The following is a 22430-nucleotide window of genomic DNA, read 5'->3' on the forward strand; positions in this document are numbered from 1 at the left end:
GCAGTGCATCTTTCCTCTAAAGATTCAGAAAGACAAAAACAAGATAACAAAACAAGCAATCACAAGTTTCATAGCCTGCACAAGAGTAAAGACCTTGACGGGAGTGAGATGAGGAGGAGAAGGAACCTGGACAAAAATATTAATAAATGTGAGTATTTTATTGCTGTGATCTCACCACACGCTCTGCCATAAAAGCTGGAATAAAGAACAGAAATGTCCCCTTGAAAACACTCGCAATCTTTCACATCCATATTGGTAAATTAAAGCAATGCAGAAAGCCAGGCTAGCTCCGCTCCCATGCAGGTAGTTTGCATGTTAATTCAGCCTCTTTATGAGCACTCTGTGGCTCTTCAAGGCTCTTAGAAGCCTCCCTGAGATCTAACATGCACCAACCAGCATTCTGCTTACCGATGCATGCGAAGCTCCCGTGCTTCACATCGGTAGCCGCCTCCGTATGTGCGTTCACTTCATGTCACTAATTAAAAAAAACAGCCTCACAGCAAAACCGCATCACCCTCTGACAAACATTTCCTTTACCTGTGATAGAAAGGTCAAAAACATCGTCCACCGCCCGTAAAAATGATGATTAAAAGGATTAATGGAGCGAGTGTTTGTTGAGCTGAAAGCTGCCGTTTGACACCGCCTCACTTGTAATTAATAATACTCTGACGCAAATGATGATTTCATACAGGGTGTGTGTGTGTGTGTGTGTGTGTGTGTGTGTGTGTGTGTGTGTGTGTGTGTGTGTGTGTAGGGAGTCCTTTTAACAAGTCAAATGATTACTGTCTGGACACTGGTTAACATGAATTAGAAGTAGATAGACCGGTGGGAGAAGGAGGATTATTCTACTCTGAGAGCAAAAATCTGCTTATGAGTCTTAAGTTCTGAATGAAACCGTCAACCTGGATGAGTCATAAGGGTCGACGCCCTTCTCCGAACTCGTGAGCGCTCCTACTGAGGCGCTAACAGGTGTTTGGGCAACTGAAATGACACTAAATTCGCAATATTTCTTTAAAAAAACAACAACAACAACAAAAGACATCTGCTCTGTTTCTGTTCCTCTCACGGTAAAGCTGTTCCCTTATCAATCAATGTAATTTCCATTTCAGTAGACACGGGTTTCACTGTGTCCTTTAAAGATTTTATGAGTATTCTGAGAAGGCAAAAAAACAAAAAGTTGGGCAGATGGTCAGTTTATGAATTCCGGCTCCTGCCGCTCGTTCGTGTCACTTTGCAAGGGTGTGCAGGTAACAAAGCCCTCACATCACTTTCCGTTTCCTTTTTGTTTTTTATTCAACTGGATTAGAAACCACGAGACTGGAAGTTATATAACCACACCAACTAGGGACATCTTCCTGTCTCAATATCTCCGTCTACGCTTCCACCCAATTTCTCTCACTCATTCCTCTGCAACTTTAAAAAAAAAAAAAAAAAAACGTGCCCCAGAAGCATTTCTTCATCCTCATCCTTGTTTTCTCCAACTGACAGCCGTGACTCCATCCACCCCCACCCGGGCCTCTACTACCCACACTTGCCTATGTGCTTCTCCTATCTTACACTGCGTTAGATTTACTCCTCCAGCTGTGCTTTAAAAAGTTTTTTTTTCCTTCTTTTTGACCCGTAATCCTGTTAATATCCTGAAATGATTCAACTTTTCTTCAAAGTAAGAGAGGTTCAAATTAATTCCAAAACAAGCAAAACAGTGCACAGCTGAAAAGATGATGTGTTTGCAGTATTCTTTCATAAAAATTAAAAAAAAAAAACGGCATCGCCATCAACATCAAAAGAATGGAACGTCTCTTTGTAGCTGCTGCAGAAGTAACCTCTACTCTAGCCGCTAAAAGCAGCCATTGTAAAACGGGCCGAGCATTGATGTCACATTGAATGTAAAACATGTTGCTTCTACAACAAAGGGGGGTGGATGGGGGGGGGGGGGTATAATGAGCGTTGCAACACAAAAGAGGCATTCTTGGATGGAGCAGAGATGAAAGATGCTTTGCGGTGTGATATTAATAAAAGAGACAAAGAGCTGGGCAAAGTATTACACACTTGATTGTGTAAATACACATGCTGGTAACACACACGCACGCACGCACACACACACACACACACACACACACACACACACACACAAGTAACATCAGAGGGGCTGTGTCTCACCGAGCTGTAGAGCATGCCCTCGCCATTCATAGCAATGTAGAAGCCACTCTTCACCCCTTGGATCGCCACCACTCTCAAACCCACAGGAATAAGATTAAACAGGGCTGCAGAGGAGACAGAGATGGAGGGGGTGAGCAAGGTGGGGGGGGGGGCGTGACAAAGAGAGACATCAGAGACAAAGGAGAGAATAGAATAGTTTAGTTTTCACTTGTAGACATGGCAGCCTCTCATCTCCTGGCTTTCTGTCGACAGAAAAGTTCATAAAGTACAGGACAAGGATGATGTGAAAGATTAAAGAAGCGGTTAAAAATATTAAAATATGGGATGATCGGTTTTCTTCTCAAGTTAGCTGCGAAGATTAAAGAGACAGAAAGGCACAATAACGTGCTGTTCGCCTCCCTGCTACCTGTAGCAGGCGCTCCCATCTATGACGCCATGTTTTTAGCCTCGCTGGAAACATGGCGTCGGCGACGTTTTTCTGAGCTACTTGCAGCATCGAGGCTTCAGGAACCTGTTATTAAATCAGACGAGCAGCTTGGAGGCATTTGAAGATTTCGTAATCTATTTTTTTTGGGGGGATGTTTAAAAATTGGTGTCCATTCACTTCTTTTTCAACACTTTTTCCTGAGAGACTCCAGCAGTTTCGTGGATTAAAAAAATCAGACTTCACCCCACCGTCAGAAGGTGAGTAGATAATGACTGAAATTTCATTTTTGGGTGAATTGTCCCTTTATAACAATTTTCATGATAAAACATGGAAGGGTTACGTAAGATCTTGATAAACTGCACTTTAATACAAACAGAAGAGAGAGAAGATACTCAGAGGTAGAGATCTTTTTTTTAAAAAAAAAAAAGCAAAAATGTCAACACAACCTGCTTTATTCAAATAAAAGAAAGAGTGAAATGAATCAGTGTCTTGTTTGATTGACAGTAGGATGGCAGACGAATAATTTCCTGTTGCCACGGTTGTTTTATAGCTGAGGGAAATTCTTCCTTGACAAATTAGGCAGCACATCTCATTATGTGCTGTTAATGAAAAAGGATAAAATGGTGCACTTATGCATTACATCATGTATAATAGCAAAAAGATGGTTTAGGAGACTTTCTAGCTGCACAATTATAAAAAAAATCCTACTGTGTCAAATTTACTAAACTAAAAATGTAGTTCCCCCCCCCCCAATTTTCTAATTTCTAATTAGTTTAAAAGCCCAAACTGAATAAAAATGTATTAAATATAATCACTTAATTAAGACTGCTATCACCCCATTCAATGGAAATTTCATTCAGTTGCAGTGCTAGAAACCTTTTCAAAAAAGGATCAAAATAAATAGCGTACGTGTACATGAGCCGATCGATTATTGGCTGTGTTTTTTCTATTCTCTGTCTTTTGTCAAAATGGCCGTCTCTGGAGTTCAACTGGAACTCTGCTGAGAGTTGGTTTCCAATTCAATCTCGACAAAACGAAACATTACTTGATGACTACGAACAAGAAAAGGAGTAAAGTATCAACGTTTTCGAAACAAGTTGAATCCCACGATCACGACTGGACTGGAGCCTTGCAACTTTTACGGTTTGCAGACGTGGAACTTGAGGCGATAACAAACGGCAGAGCTGAGACATAAGTGTCACATGAGCGATTCGGATTTAATCTGCTGGTGCACGTGAACGCCACACCCGTCGGGTCTAAAATGTGAAATCTTTAATCAGAATGACAAAAAAAAAGGAAACCCAGATATTGTCCTGTTAGAATCAGGAACGGGCAGTTTAACGTTCAGATTTACATCAAACCTGCCTCACGGGGATCTTGTTGTTGTTGTTGTTTACTCAGTTTTGACTGTCTTGGCACCATCAGACTCCACAGCTGCCATCACATTTGGATTCACTGAAGGCTGACTGGCAACAATAAAACACGCAGACTAACTGTTAAATAACCCAAATTGTTGACGCTGTGGCATAAAATCGCGCGTCAATATAGGACCTCGTGAATCATAGCGCGCTAATAGGGTCGTGACACCAAACTTTGACATTTCTTAAAAAAGTATTCGCTTTGTGTGATAGAAAATAGCCCAAATGAATCCCATAGAAGTAGCAGTAAAGATAAAAGATGAGTTATAGTCTATTAAACATTCTCAACGATCCCAGTCATTTGCTACCCAGAATTACGACCTCAGAGTCAACCGGACTTGTTTGGTCTCATGAAAGAGACTCATTTCCATCTGACTCAGTGCCTGTAGATATGATTTACCGCTGCCACTGCAGGTTACTTCTACTGACTCCTGAGGACACTGACTTTCATGGTCCAGGATGGTTCGGGGACGTTCTTTATGCACTGCAGCTTCTCCCGTTTTGTCGGGATGATTGTTCTGCCAGTGGTGATGGGGACTATCAGATAACGCTGGCAGGGATGAGAGGAGACATGCCAACACAGGTCTGTCCTCCGAGCTGATTCAATTTCACTCAATAAATATCGACACGTCGCTTTTCACAGCCAGTGGTTTAGATCTGCCCTCGGGCCACTGGTGCCAGTGATACTGGCCGGACCCTTGAGGTGCAGGTATCTGGGCTTCAAAGACGTGGCGTGAGTCCAGCAGCACCTTAAATTTTGTACTCGTCTCAATTGCTTTTTTCTCCTCTGTCTCTTCTCTGACCTAACGTACCCTCCGATAGTCTGATGGCTCTCTCTCTCTCACTTCTGTCAAATCATTACTAAAACTTATTCCATCAACTTTTATCTCCAACGGATTCAAGCTTTTATTTTTTTTTTGTCACCGCTTGAAATGGAGCCCTCAAACATCCTGACCTAGCCAGACTTGAGGAGGAAGACATGAAATATGGCGCACGACTACACTATTCTGCTATAATTACAATCAGCCCTCCCTGCCCTCATTTGCCTGCCAAAAAAAAAAATTATGTAACTGACTGGAGCTGTCATTTATACACCTCCTAAAAGTTGGGCTTTTTTGCTGTTCCAGCGGTTGATAGATTCTACATTTAAAGCTACACGGCTGCTAGAATACCGTTCTGAAGGCAATTTCTCTTCCTTAATAACCTCAATCCCATCTCTCACTGAGAGAACAGAGAGAAGCTGGACCGGCGAGGGGACAGAGTTAAGCGATATTTTTTCTTCTTGTTGGGGGGTTGCGGGGGGGGGGGGGGGGGGGCTTTCGTTAAATTGCCAGACAAATGGCTTCAAACAAACCAATAAGGCAAAAAAAAGAGAAAATCCTTGAAAGTCCTCCAGGGTTGCTGTAATCACCCACAAGCAAATCCAAAGTGTGTGTGTGCGTGTGTGTGTGTGTGTGTGTGTGTGTGTGTGTGTGTGTGTGTGGTGCTGGTGGTGGTGGTGGTGGGGGGTGTTGGCTACAGGAGGTCCATTTTGATGTGAGGAATACTGGCACAGCAGGAAATAAATCCTGCAGGATGGCTAGTGAAACTTTAAATGTCAAGGACACGGAGGAGCGCTACGATGAGAGATGGAATTACGGTAAAGGTGCGTAAAGATGAGAGCGATGTCTTGAATTAGATTTTGGAGTTTGACACGTTAAAAATTAGTCTCTTTGTTTCATCCATCAAGCAGGAGCATCAGAGACAGACGGAGTGTGAACGCCTGATAGCACAGGTGTGTAATAACCCCCTGTGTGTGTGTGTGTGTGTGTGTGCCAGCAATTACTGAAGGCGATCAACTGATGACAATACATTAATAACTGTCCAAATGAACATGGAAGTTAATTAAATCGATGGTGTTTCGTAGCTTTTGCAGTTAGCCAGACGTCAGTCATGCTTCTGCCTCCACAGATCGGCAGAGTTTTGCGTCAAACTGCCTTCAGTGTTCAAAAACTTTACTTCAGCTGAAAGAGAATTCCACTTGTTTGGTGACCTTTCACTCACTGAACCAAGTGCAGAAATATGCGGTGTAATATGTATTGAAATGCACTCTGAGTTCAGTTCACACCTAGTATGCAGGTGGCATCCTCCTCTGCAATCCCATCAGTTCCACTGGACCCCACCCCCCCCACCCCCACCCCCCGAAAACAAATTACCACACTGCATCTGCCGCTGCTGCTGAAGATGTTGCAGGTCAGCGAGTGGCGTGGTTCAAGGGGAGGAGTAATCTATTATTCAAATAATCCAGCTGGACGATCAATAGCTCAGCGCAAGATCTGAATACAAAATCACCTTTGTCCATAATTCTGATCTCCTCCATTCTATTTTCTCTGTCAATATCTCCCCCCCTAAAACACCTCAAACTCCTCTCACTGGACCCCCTGCTCTCTTTCTGTGTCTTCCTTCGGACTATCTAAGCTTGAGGCATCTCATGTAGAGAATTATTTATTGGGTACAAACGGAGAAGGTGGTATTTTTAGTTTCCTGTGGCTGAATTATTCACTCAGCTCCTCCATCCTTGGTCAGGCAGGACTGCTTAACAAGAGGATTACCTCGAGGTGGGGAAACCCTTACATACAACAAAACCCTCAACACCAAAACCTTTTGAAAACAGCAGGAGGGCCACACAACCCCCCTCCCCAAATAGTGATATGTTTAAGGCTTAAAGAGTAAATGCATTATGTGAATGTTATTCACTAAACTCTTCGTCCCCTGAGCGGTAATCCTTTTTATTCTGACTCAACATGATTGTATAAGTGGTTCTCACGGAGGTTCTCTTCTCATAAAACATAAAGAGAGTGACAGGGAGAGACACTGTATGACTGCTACAGTCCAGCAGCTTTGGCTCCCAAGCCCTTTAAGACCGGCAAGATGTTTTACACAAGAAAGAATCATGATTGGTTTCCTGTCTGGCTTGGCTCCAGACCGGGAGTCATGTCATTATTGCTTTGAGGACCACTGACATATCTCTTCCTTGATCCTTCACTTCCTGAGGAACGATTACAAAAGCCTCCATGTTTTAATATCGACTCTGATACGACTTTTGTGTCGGAGCCAAGTAGTTTTATTGCTGTTAGGAACTCTGTTGAACTTCTTTTTGTCATGTCAAAGTTTGGTGGGTAGTCAGAGCTCAGGGGCTGTTGTTCCCAGGTGAACTTTAAAATTAAAGGTGGTGATTTTTTATTGGGGGGGGGGGGCAAATATTCATTCAGCATGTGATTCATTCTGATTTTTGCCATCTCATCTTTCGCCAGAATGAAAATTCAAACAGGGGGCGAGACATCATCAAGTTGTAACACAGATATTTGGAGCGAAACTCCCATCCCCGCGCAAAGATGTCAGGCTACAGATGTTTCAGGCTTCCAGGCTCCATTGTGCAATGAAAACAGCTCAATTATTGAAATTCTCCTATATTAAATTATCTGCTCAGTATTGCATATCATATATTCACTGTAAAATATATATCATATGCATCTAAACGAAGCCAATTCAGTATGCTGAGCAGGAATTTATGACCCCTCTGAGGGTGTTTTGACACATTTATCTCCACGTTTGAAAATGATGTATACGATTACATAACCAGATGCAAACAAGACGTTATTCTGCCGGTTGAATTATTAATCAGGCATTTTCTTTTTATTGTTAATCCAATTCACCGCAGACCTCTCCAAACAATTTTGACATCAGTTATGTAAGAATTAACACTGACCATAAAATATATATTACATAACTTAGTGATTCACTGCTATTAAATGTTTTACGCCGGAAGCAGCAAACTTCCACAATGCTCCACTCACTGTTGTCACTGTTCTCGTCTTTGCTGCCGTCGATGGTTCCATCTGGCTGCATCCGCAGGTAGAAGCCCTGCTGGCTGAACAGTCGTGTCACGATGCCTTTCAGCTGCGGCTCTGTAACACACGCACACACACACACACACACAGACACACACACACACACACGCACGCACAGAAATACCAACACGCATACACAAACCAGTGGCCGAGCCACAGCCCCCACCCCACCAAGAACATGTCAGAATAACATTCTCTTCAGCATGACAGAATCTTAATAATGAGTAGATACCTGCACTCAGTGTTCACAGCTGTGATTATTAAAGAGGTTCAGGAACAGTTACCGAGAAGTGTAGCACACACAGCAAATATACAGTTTAACGATAAAAAATGACAAGTTGTCAGTGGAGGCGTGAGAAAACGACCAGTTATTGAATTTTTCACTGTCTCATTGCCTTATTTAAAAAAAAAAAAAAAACACTACGTATTGATGCATAGTTTTTCATTAAAAAAAACATGAATTTTTCTCCGAAGTTTATCAATCAATTAATTTGCAAAAATAGATCCATCTAATTAAATTAGCATTTTTAATGTATTTATTGATAACTTCTATGAATGCCTCCTTTTATTTTGTCTAACTTGTATGTCTTATATCCATTTTTGCAAATTAATTCTCCAAATAATCAATTATATTTAACCACAAACGAATGACTGGGGCACCATCCAGCCTCTGCAGTTTCCTCAGTATAACCTTTTTAACCAAAATTCATATTCACGTGCTTATTTTAATAAATCCAACAGGAAAATCTCAACTTCCGGATTTTCCCTGCTTTACCAGCTGTGACAGCGCGGGATGGCTCGTAATGAGTCGACTGTCTGAGTAAGACAACATCTTGTTTTTTTTGATGATGCTTTTATGACGACAGGAAATCAATGAGAACGTTGTTACTGTCTCATCATGTCTTCCTGTATTTAGCAAAGAAATCAGATTTTTCCATCATTTGAATGTTGCCCAAACCACACTGTCATGCTTTATTTGGTGTCAGCCGTCCGTGCTTTTTTGGGTCAGCATGCCTTATTATGCAATGAAAATGATGGAGTTATTAGGAGATTCTGACCTACTGCGATGGTAGTTCCAGTGGTAGTTCTAAAGCCAACTGACCAGAAGTTTAGAGATTTTTCATTGCAATAACCCTGACTCGACCTTCAGCTTTGAGGCTGTGACATCTGGCTGGCAGCCAGGATGATGCTGAAAGCGCTAGACGAGCTGCAGGTGGATGCGGGGATTAGCCTGGGTTAAGGCGAGAATCTTGGCCCGAGGCAATGCCAAGCAGAAATGGGAAAACTGTGTTTATCAGAGGGAGAATGGAAGTGCGGTCTCCACGACCACTCAGACTAGTCTTGATTTGCGTAAAAGCAGCAGTGAGATGACACCGTTACAGGGAACCACACTCATTTGGAAGGCAGATAAAAGCACCATGTTCTTATTTAGTCATGCTACGCCAATGAAACACCAGGGCTAAACAGTAAACTGTTGATTTTCCTGGGGCTGAGCTATTGAGACTCTGAGACAATGTGGTATTACTGTTTATTCTCCTGCTAGCCAAAGAAAGAAATGATGTATTTTGTCCAGTAAACTCAAGGGTAGATGAACTAACTTGTTTCTGGCTGATTTAGATGCAATTTCATAGTGTGCACCTAAAATCAGATTGCATGACTAAAACTGCATTTTGTTTTTTGGGTGGGGGGGGGGGGTGCTAAGTGCGTGCAGACTGGCAAACAGCATTTCTCCTGCGCACACACACACATATATACGGTACTTTTTTGCAACAATGTGGGGGGAGCTGCAGAAGGAGAAACTGATTCATGTACGAAAACTGAGGGGAAGTTGCATGTCTGTTTTGTGTATGTGTGCGTGTGTGTGCGCATGTGTGTGTGCGCGTGTGTGTGCGCGCACACTCTTAAAAGCAACAGCAGGCTGCATGTTAAATGCTCAGAGAAATATCCTGAAAAAGAAAACATCGCATACTTACGCCTCTCAAGACGTCTTCTAAAACATTGGTAGTGGTGGTCTATTTGTTGCAGATGTACAAATAGTCAATAATATAGAGTAGCATAGAATTATGCTCTTTATTATCCTTCCTGACCGCTAAACGTTTGATCCCCTCATGTCACTCGCCAACTCTGTGGTTCATTTGCACTGGTGAATACATTTCTTTCAGTTATGGGTGCCGCAAATTACGGTTGGACAGCATTGACATACAGTGATTACACAATCAGCAGCAGGATCACTACATCCGATGAAAAACGAGACCTTTAGTAAACTGCACTGTTCAGCTCAGGGTTCTTTCGATGTGTCCTGTTTGTCTTCCAAGGTCATAACAAGGCTTAGAGGTCAGCCAGTTCAGTGCAGTGCAGTATGACATAAAAATAAAAAGAAACGGTCTGATTTATTTAAAGAACATTTTGTATTTGTTATCCAGAGAGACATCAATGTATCAGCTTCAGCAGCAGATGCTAAAGTGGACCCATGTGAGCTCATATTTTGAGTTTAGTTTGATACGGCCGTTTATGAAGGAGAGCACGGAGCTGGAACAGCAGTGGGGGGGGGGGGGGGGGGACCCTGACTGAGATACAGACACGTTACCGTGATAACATCTTGTTAAAGTAGCCACAACTTTTATTTTAAATGGCAACTTTACAAAATGGCATCATGCTGTACTGACGATAAACGTCCGGGATTATAAACTTCAGAAAATGTTTGCAGAGGGAATACATCGAGTGAGAAGTTGGGTCTTTTCATTTTGACAATCAGACTTCCTTTTGCAACCAGCGGAGTCGCCCTCTGTTGGTCGAGGGAACGAACGTAGGTGTAAAGCAGCGCTTTTCAGACCCCGAGGGCTGATCTATGAACCCGGCCCCTGGGCAGGCTTCCAGAAGCTGGTGAATAAAAAGAAAGTGGACTTCTAGGGGGGAGTTTGTCAAGAACTCACGTGTCTGGCTTCAGAGGATGAAATGGGCCAGTGTAAAATAAACATGGATTATTTTTAATAATGCAACGTACTCAAGAGGAGGCCGAAAAAAAAACTTAGAATGAAAAAACGCATTTTTCGAGTCTTTTCTTTGAGAGATGATCATTCAATAGACGGACAAAAGAATATTTTCCTGTAGCCCGGAAGTGAGTTAGCATTGTTGAGTGTTTGGTTCCCTCGTCACCGAGTCAGTGGGTTTTTAATCAGTTCTTTTTGGGTCGATGCCTGAAATAAGGCCTGTGTTTTGATTTCCGGATGAAATACATTCAGAAGCTTTTTATGTTTCTTAAAAACAGCAATCGCTAATTAGTGGCTACATGAAAGACTGTCACAGTCATAAAATGTCCACAAAAAAAAAACCCAAACAAAACAGAAGAAGCGTGAATGTAGCTGTGGTGGCATTGAAGTCATTTATGATGTAGTTCACTCCCAGTATAACATAAACAGATGATTGCGTTTATCCTCCGAAGGATTAAGTGGTGATGTGAACAGAACCTGCCGCAGAGCTTATTTTTGACAATAAACCAAAATACCAAATATAAAGGCCTGTTGACTTTGAGGGAACCCATGGTGATGCTAACTTCCTGTTGGCCTATAAAAAAAAAAAAAAACACTCAAGTATTACTGGTGTTTGAGCTCTGGTTCTATTGTAGTGTGAGAAGAGGGAACCCATAGACAGACTCCACTGACTAGTTAGCCCCCCCCTCCACCCACCCAATATACAGCGGGTTCATGTCTGCTCAACTGTTCATCATCCTGACCATCAATCCCCAACTCACCTACCCCTGGGGTGGGGCCATCAATCCCTCGGACGGGCCCTTCATCATCCATCACAGGCAGGGTGAAGAGAACACGTGTGTGTGTGTGTGTGTGTGTGTGTGTGTGTGTGTGTGTGTGCTTGCATGTATGTGCTTTTGTGTGTGCGAAAGCACATGGGAATGTACACATCAGTAAATTGCAGGCGATAACCACGCTTCCATAAATTAAGGCCTCCACGCGGTGGCCCAAACCCATCGCTGACGGATCATCAGTTCCAATCATTTAGTAAAGAGTGTGTATGTATTGTGTGTGTGTGTGTGTGTGGGGGGGGGGGGTTTAATGTGTGTGTGATTGTATATACAGACTCTCGGCGACACACTCTGGCTTACGTGTTTCTACGTGGCAGCATATTGAACACAGTTGTGTAACATGAAGGTTGATAGAAGCTCTCAGAGGTCAATAAATGCATCATACTAATACAGCAGGACAAAAACATTTAGTTACGTTGACAAATGGCATCATGACCATGAAATGGCGAATGTTCACCTGTTCTAATAGAGCGTTTGACAGCGAGAAACACATCATAATAATACACACCAATAAACAGTACAGCAGCACCTCTACTACACTTAATACTTGACACATATTTACAGACAGAGGAAGAGGAGGAGCGAGGATACGGACTGATCCGACATTGACTGACAAAGAAAATGAGGCAGAAACACGATGAGAGGAGGCCGAGCCAAAGACAAGGAGAGGAGGAGGAGACAGAGGAGCGACAAACGACTGGGCTAGGAGAGCTAAAAACAGGGACTTAAAGCTTAAAAATTCAAGAGAAGCCACACAGACGGATAAGGATGAAAGAAAACAGAAGAAATCAGCAAGGGAGAGGGTCGTTGGCTGTCAGACAGGTGTTGAAGCCCCCAGCCCCTTTCCCTCCCCACTCTACCCCCCCCCCCCATCCCCCTCCCTGGCCGAGGGAGGAAGTCGACATGGGCGCGAGATGGGGTGGAGACGAGAAGAAAACACAGCACACACGGATGGAGGCTGAGCTACTGACCTAGCCTGCAGCCCTTATGGGACACCTGTGGAGGTTTCGAAGATGCATCTTACGAAGTTGGGGGGGGGGTTGGGAATAGAAGGAAAAACAACAATTTTTTAACAGGCAGAATTCATAAATTCTCCAGAGAATCGGCTGTTTTATATGCAAATATAGATAAAGATATATATGGCAAGGCAATTAGAGGACATTCATCATGTGTGTCTGTCTGTCTGTCTGTCTGTCTGTCTGGTCGTGAGTTACCTACCTGCCCAACACAGTCTGCACGTCTGACTGGGTTTGTTGTCTACCTGATTCTCTTTCTCTACTCGGGCATTTCTGTGGCAGTCTTGGCACTGGGCTTGTTTGTCTGCTGAGGCGACAAGCCGGTCTACGGGGTTTTAATGTAGTCTGTCTGGTAGGCGGGCTGTTTGCTAGCCCTCCCTTTTGAATTTAAAAAATAAAATAAAACGGATGTCTTGTCTGTCTGTCTGTCTGTCTGTCTGTCTGTATGTCTGTCCTGCCTCGTCGGTCTGTCTGCAGGATGTGTGAGTGGGACTAGGGAGGGGTGACTTGCAAACACTGGCTTGTTATCTGTGCAGCAACACATTAGAACCGGGAGAATAAACGGGTCGGCACCACGGAGCGTAGTAGGCACGGAGCCTGTGTCTATCAATAAAGCCAGAGTAGCTCTTAATCACTACAGCTATACCTCCCTTCACTGCAGTAAAGCTGCCTCTCTGCAATAAACATTTACCATTAAAACATTTAATCTCAAAAGTGCCTTGGTGCACTGCGGTGCAACTTATCTCCCCTATGTACCCCAATCTGCATTAATATTGAATCAGACAATTTCGAGCAGCATTTGTTTAAGTGAGTTGAAGGGGGGGGGGGGATAATAATTGGAATAATAACAATAATAATAAGTGTGTAAATGGAAAATAATACCAGTGAGACAAAGCTTTGACTGAGATTCAGTGCTATCAAAATATTTTCAAGCTAGACTAGGATCCCAATACAAGGGGGGTGGGGGTGGGGGGTTACGTCACAGCCTATAGATCATATACATCCAAGCTGCTGGTATACAGGGGAGGTGAATCGACAGACAACAAGAAGACCTGATGGAACAGGTGGATTTTTCGCACCGCTGAGAAAAATCTTCATCTTCGGGTCAGATCGGAGCCCTTGACTGCAGTATGATGCCTCTGCTGCTCCCGAAGAGGGGCGGGGTGGGTGGGGTGAGGAGGGGAGTGGGGGGGGACGGGGGGGGGCGCTTCCATACGCACACATAGCACACATCATTGAAAAAAAAAAGACCAAAAAAAACCCCACAGCACTGACCTGGTCGCCGCCGAACGGGTCTTTTCTTGCCGCTGCAGAAACGGACTTTGCTGAAGACCCCCAAGAAATGCCTCTCGCAGAGAGAGCGGGGGTCTTTGCTCGGGCTGGGGCGACGTTTGGAGGTGGAGACCCGGTCGCTGTTCGACTCCCTCGCCTGACGTTTCTGGCGGATCAGGGAGCTGGCGATCGCAGCCATCTCCCCCGGACCGAGTATGAAAAGCGAGAGTCTAGTTCGGCAGAGGTGGTGCAGCTTCTCTCGGCGCACACACACACAAAAAAAGGAAGAAAAAAAAAAGGCTGAGAGAATTGATTCTGTGTTTCGGTCCACGAGTGTTTCAACCGAATGTCATCCTGATTAGAGAATCATCGAGTCCCGGGCATCGTTGCGCGTCAGGCAGCTTCCACTTGATGGGGGGGCCGTGGCGTGTAATTCAGCAGCTGTACAACTTTATGGCGCTATCAGGACTTGGAATCGAGATCTTAAATCAAACATAACTTGGCCACGGGGGCCGACACACCAGCCGCGCGAACATGCAACAGTGTTGGTAAGTTGATGCAGATGTGTGTGTCATTGGAGAGCTTCAGGTATTCCAGGTGAACAGCGCCGCGTCTGACCAGCACGATTCCCAATCCTCCCCACTCTGTCTGCTCCTCTTTATTAGTCGCATCAAATTTCATGCACAAGACGCCAGTGGCCGGTTGGAAGAGAAGAAGAAAAAAAATCCCAGCGCTCTTCTTGTCTGATTATTTACTCCGTGCAAATCAAGCAGGTCTGCAGGGGTTCTGCATGTTCAGGAGCCCAGATATGTGAGCCCCATTCTCCGGTTCCGTCGATGGCACCTCTGAATGCAGCCGGGGTATAAAAAAAAAAAAAGAAAAAGAAAAAAGGGGAAAAAAAGGATACTCTGCAAGGGTGCTGCAGAGATGTGGCTCATTTAAGCCCGCAGCGAGAAATTCTCGTCAAAAGAAACAAAAAAAAAATGCAACAATTAGTTGAAGCACATGCAAGAGAGCTTTTTGTTGTAGCGCACAAATAATAGAGTAGCCTCAGCATTATTCCCAGCGCGTCCCGGATGGATGCTGTCGGTGGGTTACATCGCCAAAGTGAACGCTCCACAGCTCTCTCTCTCTCTCTCTCTCTCTCTCTCTCTCTCTCTCTCTCTCTCTCTCTCTCTCTCTCACTCTCTCCCTCTCTCTCCAACTCTTTTAACGCAATCATACGTGATTGAGGTTCGTATTAGGAATTCTCGGATGGGAAAAGATGGCTGATCACCAGGAAGAAAAGATGTGAATATAAAAGATCTCAAACAAGTAAATACAAAAAATTATTTTAAAAAAAAGAAGAGGGTGGGGGGTGTCGCAGGGTGGAGAGAGATTCCCTCCTTTAAGGGGTGATGTACATTTAAAAGGGAGTGGTGATCTCACAGTAGTCTCCTGTTGTTGTTGTTTTTTTTTAAAAGGCACATTAAGGAATCAGCTTTGGGTGATTGAGGACATACGCTGAAGCTACACACACCATAAAACACACATTAAATCCTGTTAAAGGATAAAACCACAACAGGTTTCACATAAAAAGCTGCGATGATACAGAGCAGACAGACACCAGACACATGGATCCATAGATACAGAGCGCGTGGAAGCCACATCACACACGCAACACCAAGGAATCCCACAGATGGATAGAATCAGAGATGCACCGATTCATTGGTATCGGCAAGTAAGATTCTGTTCACATCAGCAAATATTCAACTTTCATGTGAAATATTCAGTTTTTCCAAAACGTTTAATTTGTGCTCAAAGACGGTGTGATAAAATTAGTATTCAAATGCTGATTTGTTGTTTGTTTTGTGTGTAATGCATCGATAACGGTGCAGTAGAACAGAACAAAAACTGCCATTTCAACTTTCTTGGAGCAAGACAGGTAAGTCAGGTCTTAATAAACACTGAGCCTTCATGTGAGACAACATCCTGCATGTGTCCATCATCGGTCCCCATCATTAAGAGGGAGGTCAATGATGAATGGAAGTCATCAAGGTAACAGAGAATAAATGGAGTCTCCCCACTTCAAAAAATAATAAGGCCAGTGAACATGTGTCTGAGTGCATGCGCTCTGGTTTCATGTCTATTATTGCCTGTCTCGTATTGCCAGAGGACACGCGCGCGCACACACACATGAACACACACAAACACCGTGGGAGGAAGAACACGTGAGTCTTCAGCAGCAAACCTCTCCTCATTGCCATGATGAAACAGCATGAAACATTTAGAAGCTTTTTCTAGGACTCGGTTTGACATTCTCTCTCTAACCGGAGCCCAGAGAGAGCAGAAGACAGAGAGAGAGAGAGAGAGAGAGAGACAGAGAGAGAGAGACAGAGAGAGAGAGAGAGATGTTCTTTTGACTACCACAGTCAGTTACATAAGATTTGGATCATATGGATCAAAGGGTTGAATGTAAGTGTTTGGTCTTGTGTGTGTGTGTGTGTGTGTGTGTGTGTGTGTGTGTGTGTGTGTGTGTGTGTGTGAGTGTGAGAGAGAGAGAGAGAAAGAGAGAGAGAGCAAAAGAGAGAGAGAGACAGAGAAAGAGATGGAGAGCAGATACAACCAGTCTGTCCCCAGAGAATGACAGACAGACAGGCAGACAGACAGAAAAACAGACAGACAGACAGACAGACAGACAGAGGGAGAGAAAGAGAGGGAGATGGTAAAAGAGAAATTAGAAAGTTTGCCGGGAGTCTAAATCAAAATCCATTCATCTTGGTAATCTTATTGGGTTGTCGCTGCAGCGGTAGAAAGGATGTGTCACCGCAGCAACAAGAAACGTCAATAACAATAACATTCATCATTGTAACAGATATGCAGGGGTGTGTTATACGCTTCTTGGAGGAAAAAAAATCAGCTGTTGGTTTGGAGCTTTCTCAGAAAGGGGGAGGGACTTTGTGCTGAAGAGTGCTAGAGAGATCCACATATATCTTTGTCAGGACAAGATCAAGTATTCCCTAATGAGTGTCTGCAAGGCTCCCCCCCCCACCTGATAATACAAATTGATGTTCACTTCATCCCGGATGGGACACAAGTGATGAAACACTGCTGGCAAGCTATAATGCACTGCAGATAAAATACAGCAATCACTTCAACAGTCAATGAAAAACATTTTACCTATAGAAATATGTACATATATACTGGTTCTGCAAAAAAGGTGATTATGATTGGTGTTGAGCAGGTATGTTTACCCATCCAAGCAAATTTTTGTGTCGTTAATATATCTGGAAACAGTGCAATGAATCAAGCGCTCATCCATTAGGTGCCAACTTATCTCAGCTCTATTTTTGTATATCTGCTGACCTCTGGTGGAAGTTGAATGAACTGCGTGGTCAGAGAAAGAGTGGTTGATTTCGCTCGCTCTCTCTCTCTCTCTCTCTCTCTCTCAATTGCTCTCTCTCTCTCTCTCTCAGGAGTTTTTCTCTTCAGTGTGTCCTTGAAATACCTCACAGATTTGTTGACATGGTGTAATGTCTGATAGACTATCCTGCCAGGTCTCCAGGAGGAACAGAGGGATTCTGTAGCTCTCACACCTTCAATCGCGGCCTCGCTCGCTCTCGCTCGCACCACAAGTCAAAGCTCGCTGGTTGCTACGCGGTGTAAAGGAGATACATATATAGGTCACAAGTGGTGCACAAGAGGTTGTGGTGGAATAGTACAAATGTGACTTTCGTGCAACCTCCTGTCTCATCCTACATCCTATTGTACACTCTACTATAATTATCTGACTTAGATTACTCTCTCTATTTTCAGAACACACACACACACAGATATATATATATATATATATATATATATATATATATATATATATCTGTTCTGTTATTGCATCGGCCATAAAAAGTAGCAAACACTTTTCCCCTCATTCAAACAATTAAGCATTTACATCGTTGCACTTTGCTTCATCATACTTTAACGCACATGTTGTACTTCTAACCCTACAACAAGACTCACTTACATAAAACTTCCTTTTAGTTCCGCACGCAGAACTTTCAACAACATTTAAACACATTTAAAAAAACAAACAAACAATAGTCCGCCAATCTTTTTCCGAATCCAGAACCAAATTTCTGCGTTTTGAGTTGTAATGATAGCACAGACCAAGTCAGTTCCTCTCTACTACATGTTAACATACTACATGATGCATGTATAATATGGACCAGACGGCTGCACATTGCTAGGTGAGCTAACAGCATGTATGAATCAGTAAAAACAAAGGGTTCATACACAGTTTTAGCTATAAATTCCCATGGTTTTTCCACAATTTCTAGGAGACTTGATTGACAATGTATTTTCTACATTTGAAAACTAAATGGAGAAATCCATGTCGTCATTTAACCAGCGTGCATTTCACTAAAATGGTTTGATTCGACAATATTAACCAAAAGAGTTTTATTTCCTTAACCATGAATCTGAACCACATATATTCTAAGATGCAGGCAACTGTCTTTCAACAGTTTCAGGCTTTATTGGTTTTCCAAAAAGTGTTCCAGGACTGGAAATGGACATTTTCAAATTCTTAGACTTTTCTAGGTTTTTTTTTTCATGGAAGCATGAACCCTGTATGTACGCGTATATAAAAATATATATTTTTGAAACATCACATGCAACAAATAATCGTAGTCTCCTCCACAGTGTGAGACATACAGCTCAGTAATCACATCTGTCAAGCAGGTTGTTGGTGCAGAATTATGCAAAATCTAGCAAAGTGATCTAAATGAAACTTGGTTCAGGGGCGCAACATGATCAAAAAAACATTATGGTGCACGCTTTTGTGATCATTCACTGAAGTAACATTTTGAAATCAGCATGTTTAACTGTACCAGCAACTGTGGCAAACAAGCAGATAAATTACAACTGAAAACAGAAACTACTGGCGTCTGTGAGACAAGCAGGTCAGCGGCTTCTACTGAGAGTCAAAGTATTAATAGAAAAGAAAAAAACTTATGCCAAATGCACACGGGTTATTATTTTTTGATTTAACAGCCGTATGGATAGGGGGGAGGAACATGGCTCAGAGGTAGAGTGGCCGTCCGGTAACCGAAGGGTCGCTGGTTCGATCCTCACTTCCCCCGGTGACCACGTCCAAGCATCCCTGAGCAAGATACCGAGCCACTGATTGCTCCTGATGGGCCTGTGAAGGACTGGTGACCCGACCAGGGTGAACTCCGCCTCTCACTCAATGTCAGCTGGGATAGGTTTCAGCCCCCAGTGACCCTTAACGGATAAGTGGTATAGAAAATGGATGGATGGATGGATGGATGGATGGATGGATGGATGGATGGATGGATGGATGGATGGATATGTGGATACTAAAAACTATCAACTATTACACAATACAATGCAATTAGGCAGCTCCATTTGTCAAAAATAATAATCGTGCCTATTTTGATGAAAGATCACAATTATTTAACATAACAACTTGGTGACTTTAGAAACAAACTGTCATTTTCTTCTATGTGGATAAAAGGCTTTGTTTCTGTTCATTTCAAAATAAGAGCATCAGTTGGAAATGGAATGCGACACAATAATCCTTTTATGACTTTTATCTGAGTTTCATAATCGCCGGATGACAAAACTGTAATTAAAAACAACATCTGATGAGTTCCTCAGCCCTACGCAGTGTTATAGGAAAGTTTTTCACTTGTCAGAGAAAAGCTAGTTATCTTTAACCGAGCAAACAAGCACTGGGGTTTTAAGTCCTCATGAAAACATCTTTCCTGGTAAATCCCTGCCAGGTGTCTTTGGCATTGTGCCTGAAACCAGACAGTAAAAGACTTTCCGCGATCTCTTCTGGACCAAAGTCTGCGGGACAACATGATGCGGTGAAATTACCACGCGGGGATCCAAAGTTTGGGCTACTTTTTCTCAAAAGTGAACTGCTGCCGGTGTGATGGGTGTTCTGCTGGAAGTATAATCAGTTTCATTAGGAATATTGTTGAATTATCTCCGGCTATGACAACTCTTTATGTTAACCTGTATCAGCCAAGGCAGGACTTCATACTTTCACTGCCAAGCAGGGAACAACAAAGTCCAAAAAGTGAAATCTTTTTACTCAACAGCCCAAAATCATAACACCTCCCTTCCTTGTCTCCCGCCCCAAAAAAACTAAAAGAAAACTTCAGAAAGGAACAAAGGATCTATTCCTACTCCAAAACATGCAGAAATATACCAATACTGCAAGCATACTTTAACTCCTCACTTACAATTTGCAAAAAACTGCAACGAGCCTCAGGATAAGACAGAGAATTAAATCTAAATAAACCTGCGAGTCTCCGGATATGGAAACCACTTCATACAAAGTCTTCACCCGACGCGGCGTCATCTCAAACAGCTTTAGATCAATTATGCTGCCGTGCTTTGCATTCATTTGTGTCAACACCGATGAGCTGACTAATTAAGCTGCCGGTGTGACGGTGAGGAGAGGTGCCGAGGACGGACTGACGGAGGGGCTTTCGCCTTCCAGCAGATCCCAGCGTGTGTGTGCTGCTTTCGGTCCCAACTACCTCTGAGGAATCAACTGTGCTTAATGGAGTTTCTAATTATCTGGCCTGAATTTGAGAGTGGCTGCAAAAAAAAAACCCAAAAAACTAGGAGAGAGACAGGAGAGTCTCCCAGTTGAAAAAAAAAACAAAAACGTTTTTTGTCTCATACTGGGTGTCGTGATGTTTGAAGAGGTGTAGTTATAGTACGAGCAAATAAGAGCAGCAATGCAGTAACTGGCTGAGACACAGAGGACATGGAGGCTTCTTAGGCTTGGGGCCAGAAACACTGTTGAGCAGGTTGGTTGTGTCCCAGCATGCTGTGTCTGAGACAGTGGGCTTCTCATACCGAGCCCCCGACCCTCCTCATATCGCTTATAGTTCCGTTTCTAGATTTCTGTAAATGTCATTTGATCGCGTTACGATTCAGCTGCAAGATTGCAGTTTCACGTCACGTCAGGGTCCATCGGACACATGAAAAGTAGTTAAAAGTAGTCCTGAGTCGGTGGTCAGTTTTTAACTCTTTAAAAGTAGGAAAAACTGTCAAATCCCACAAAATTTGTTGCGTGTTCGCCGGGTTTTCAACCAAATCACCGACTGGAGATATTCATGCTCCCGAGCCACATGCTTAAAACAACAAAACAAACCAAAATACCTCTTTTAGGTCATTGAGATTGTGTATAAATATTGCAAAGCAAAGTAATATGTGTGAGCTCTCAGGTGGCGCTGCTGGGATTACATCATTCCGAAGGGAAGTTTGAGGACTTCCAGGGCAGCTTAAAGAGGTCAAGAGTTAAATTAGTATAGTGCTTTAGAGTCCTGTACTCATAGATCTGCGCTGATTAATCAGTGAGGCCGTTCATGTCGTCATATTGATGGGTTTGCGTTTATGATGTGGAAAGTTTGGGTGCTCCTGCCCCAGGGGGCGCATCTGCTATGGCGCTATCCACGGTGCTGATTGTTTTGGGACTTTACTGACTTGACGCCCGCATCGTCTACACGTCTGGCCCGCTTTAGAAGAAGCCCCCCGCTGCTAATACGCCGGTAGCCCGGTCCTCTCCTCCCTCTCCTCTCCTCTCCTCTCCTCTTCTCTCCTCTCCTCTCCTCTCCTCTCCGCTGCGTGCTCGATGCTGCCCGCAAGACTGCACACAAACTCGGGACAGATGAACGGAGGAGCGCAAGGAGATGAGGCTTCTCTCCACTGCAGACTCGGAAGATGTTACTCACACACTCGATTGGCCAATGAAACCACTCACCCCCCTGCCCCCCCCCACACACACACCTCTATCTCTGTCTCCCCCCTCCACCACCGTCACCACCACCACCACCTCTAAAGAAAGCATGCAAAGCCAATGTAGCCGTGGTGCTGCTGTGTGTTGGTCTCTCACCGTTGGTGATAGTGGTTGACTTCGATCGTTGTCCACAGAAACACTGCAGCATATGCGCTCCTTTCTGAAGGAATGGCCTCAGAATCCTCATTGATTTGGGTTGATGGGAGCCTTCCTCAATCCAAACAATCGGACAACGCTATCACAACACAGCAGGGTCAGGCAGCATAGCGTAGCCAGCCAGCCAGCCTCTATCTATAGGCTGAGAAGGGCACAGTCTGCAGGACAGATTACGCTAAAACGAGGCATCTTGAGTGATCCCCTCTCTCTCTCTCTCTCTCTCTCTCTCTCTCTCGCTCTCTCTCTCTCTCTCTCTCACTCACTCCCTTTCTTCCTCTTGCTCTATCTGTCTATCCTCTCCTCGTTCACCGACGGTCATTCGCGTTCACGGCACACTCCTCTTCCTCCGCCACAGCAGGCAACGCAAGGACATTACAATGTGCTCTAATTGTACATCCCACCCCCACCCCCCACCCCTCTCGTCTCTCCGCGTCTTTACCAGCAGCGGACGTAAT

At 43.7% G+C, this 22430-nt stretch overlaps 1 protein-coding gene across 4 annotated transcripts in view; it reads right to left on the reverse strand.

Moving 5' to 3' along the window:
• fgf12a (fibroblast growth factor 12a) overlaps window positions 1-22430 on the reverse strand; it is a 40601-nt gene that overhangs the window by 12417 nt on the left and 5754 nt on the right. Inside the window, exons 1-4 of one of the 4 annotated variants that reach the window (XM_086203601.1) lie at window positions 14007-15144; window positions 12687-12734; window positions 7842-7952; window positions 2161-2264 (exon numbers count right to left, since the gene is read on the reverse strand). In XM_086203601.1, the coding sequence (XP_086059727.1) occupies window positions 2161-2264; window positions 7842-7952; window positions 12687-12734; window positions 14007-14202 (459 nt within the window). In that variant the 5' untranslated portion in view covers window positions 14203-15144. Of the gene's footprint in view, window positions 1-2160; window positions 2265-7841; window positions 7953-12686; window positions 12735-14006; window positions 15145-21915; window positions 22353-22430 lie in introns of those variants that run through there. The other 3 variants (XM_086203603.1, XM_086203602.1, XM_086203604.1) reach the window with 3 other exon arrangements.

The sequence above is a fragment of the Aulostomus chinensis genome, chromosome 5 (genome assembly GCF_037954235.1).
Source record: "Aulostomus chinensis isolate RoL2024-O1b breed Wild chromosome 5, RoL_Achi_v1.0, whole genome shotgun sequence".
NCBI classification, from domain to species: domain Eukaryota; kingdom Metazoa; phylum Chordata; class Actinopteri; order Syngnathiformes; family Aulostomidae; genus Aulostomus; species Aulostomus chinensis.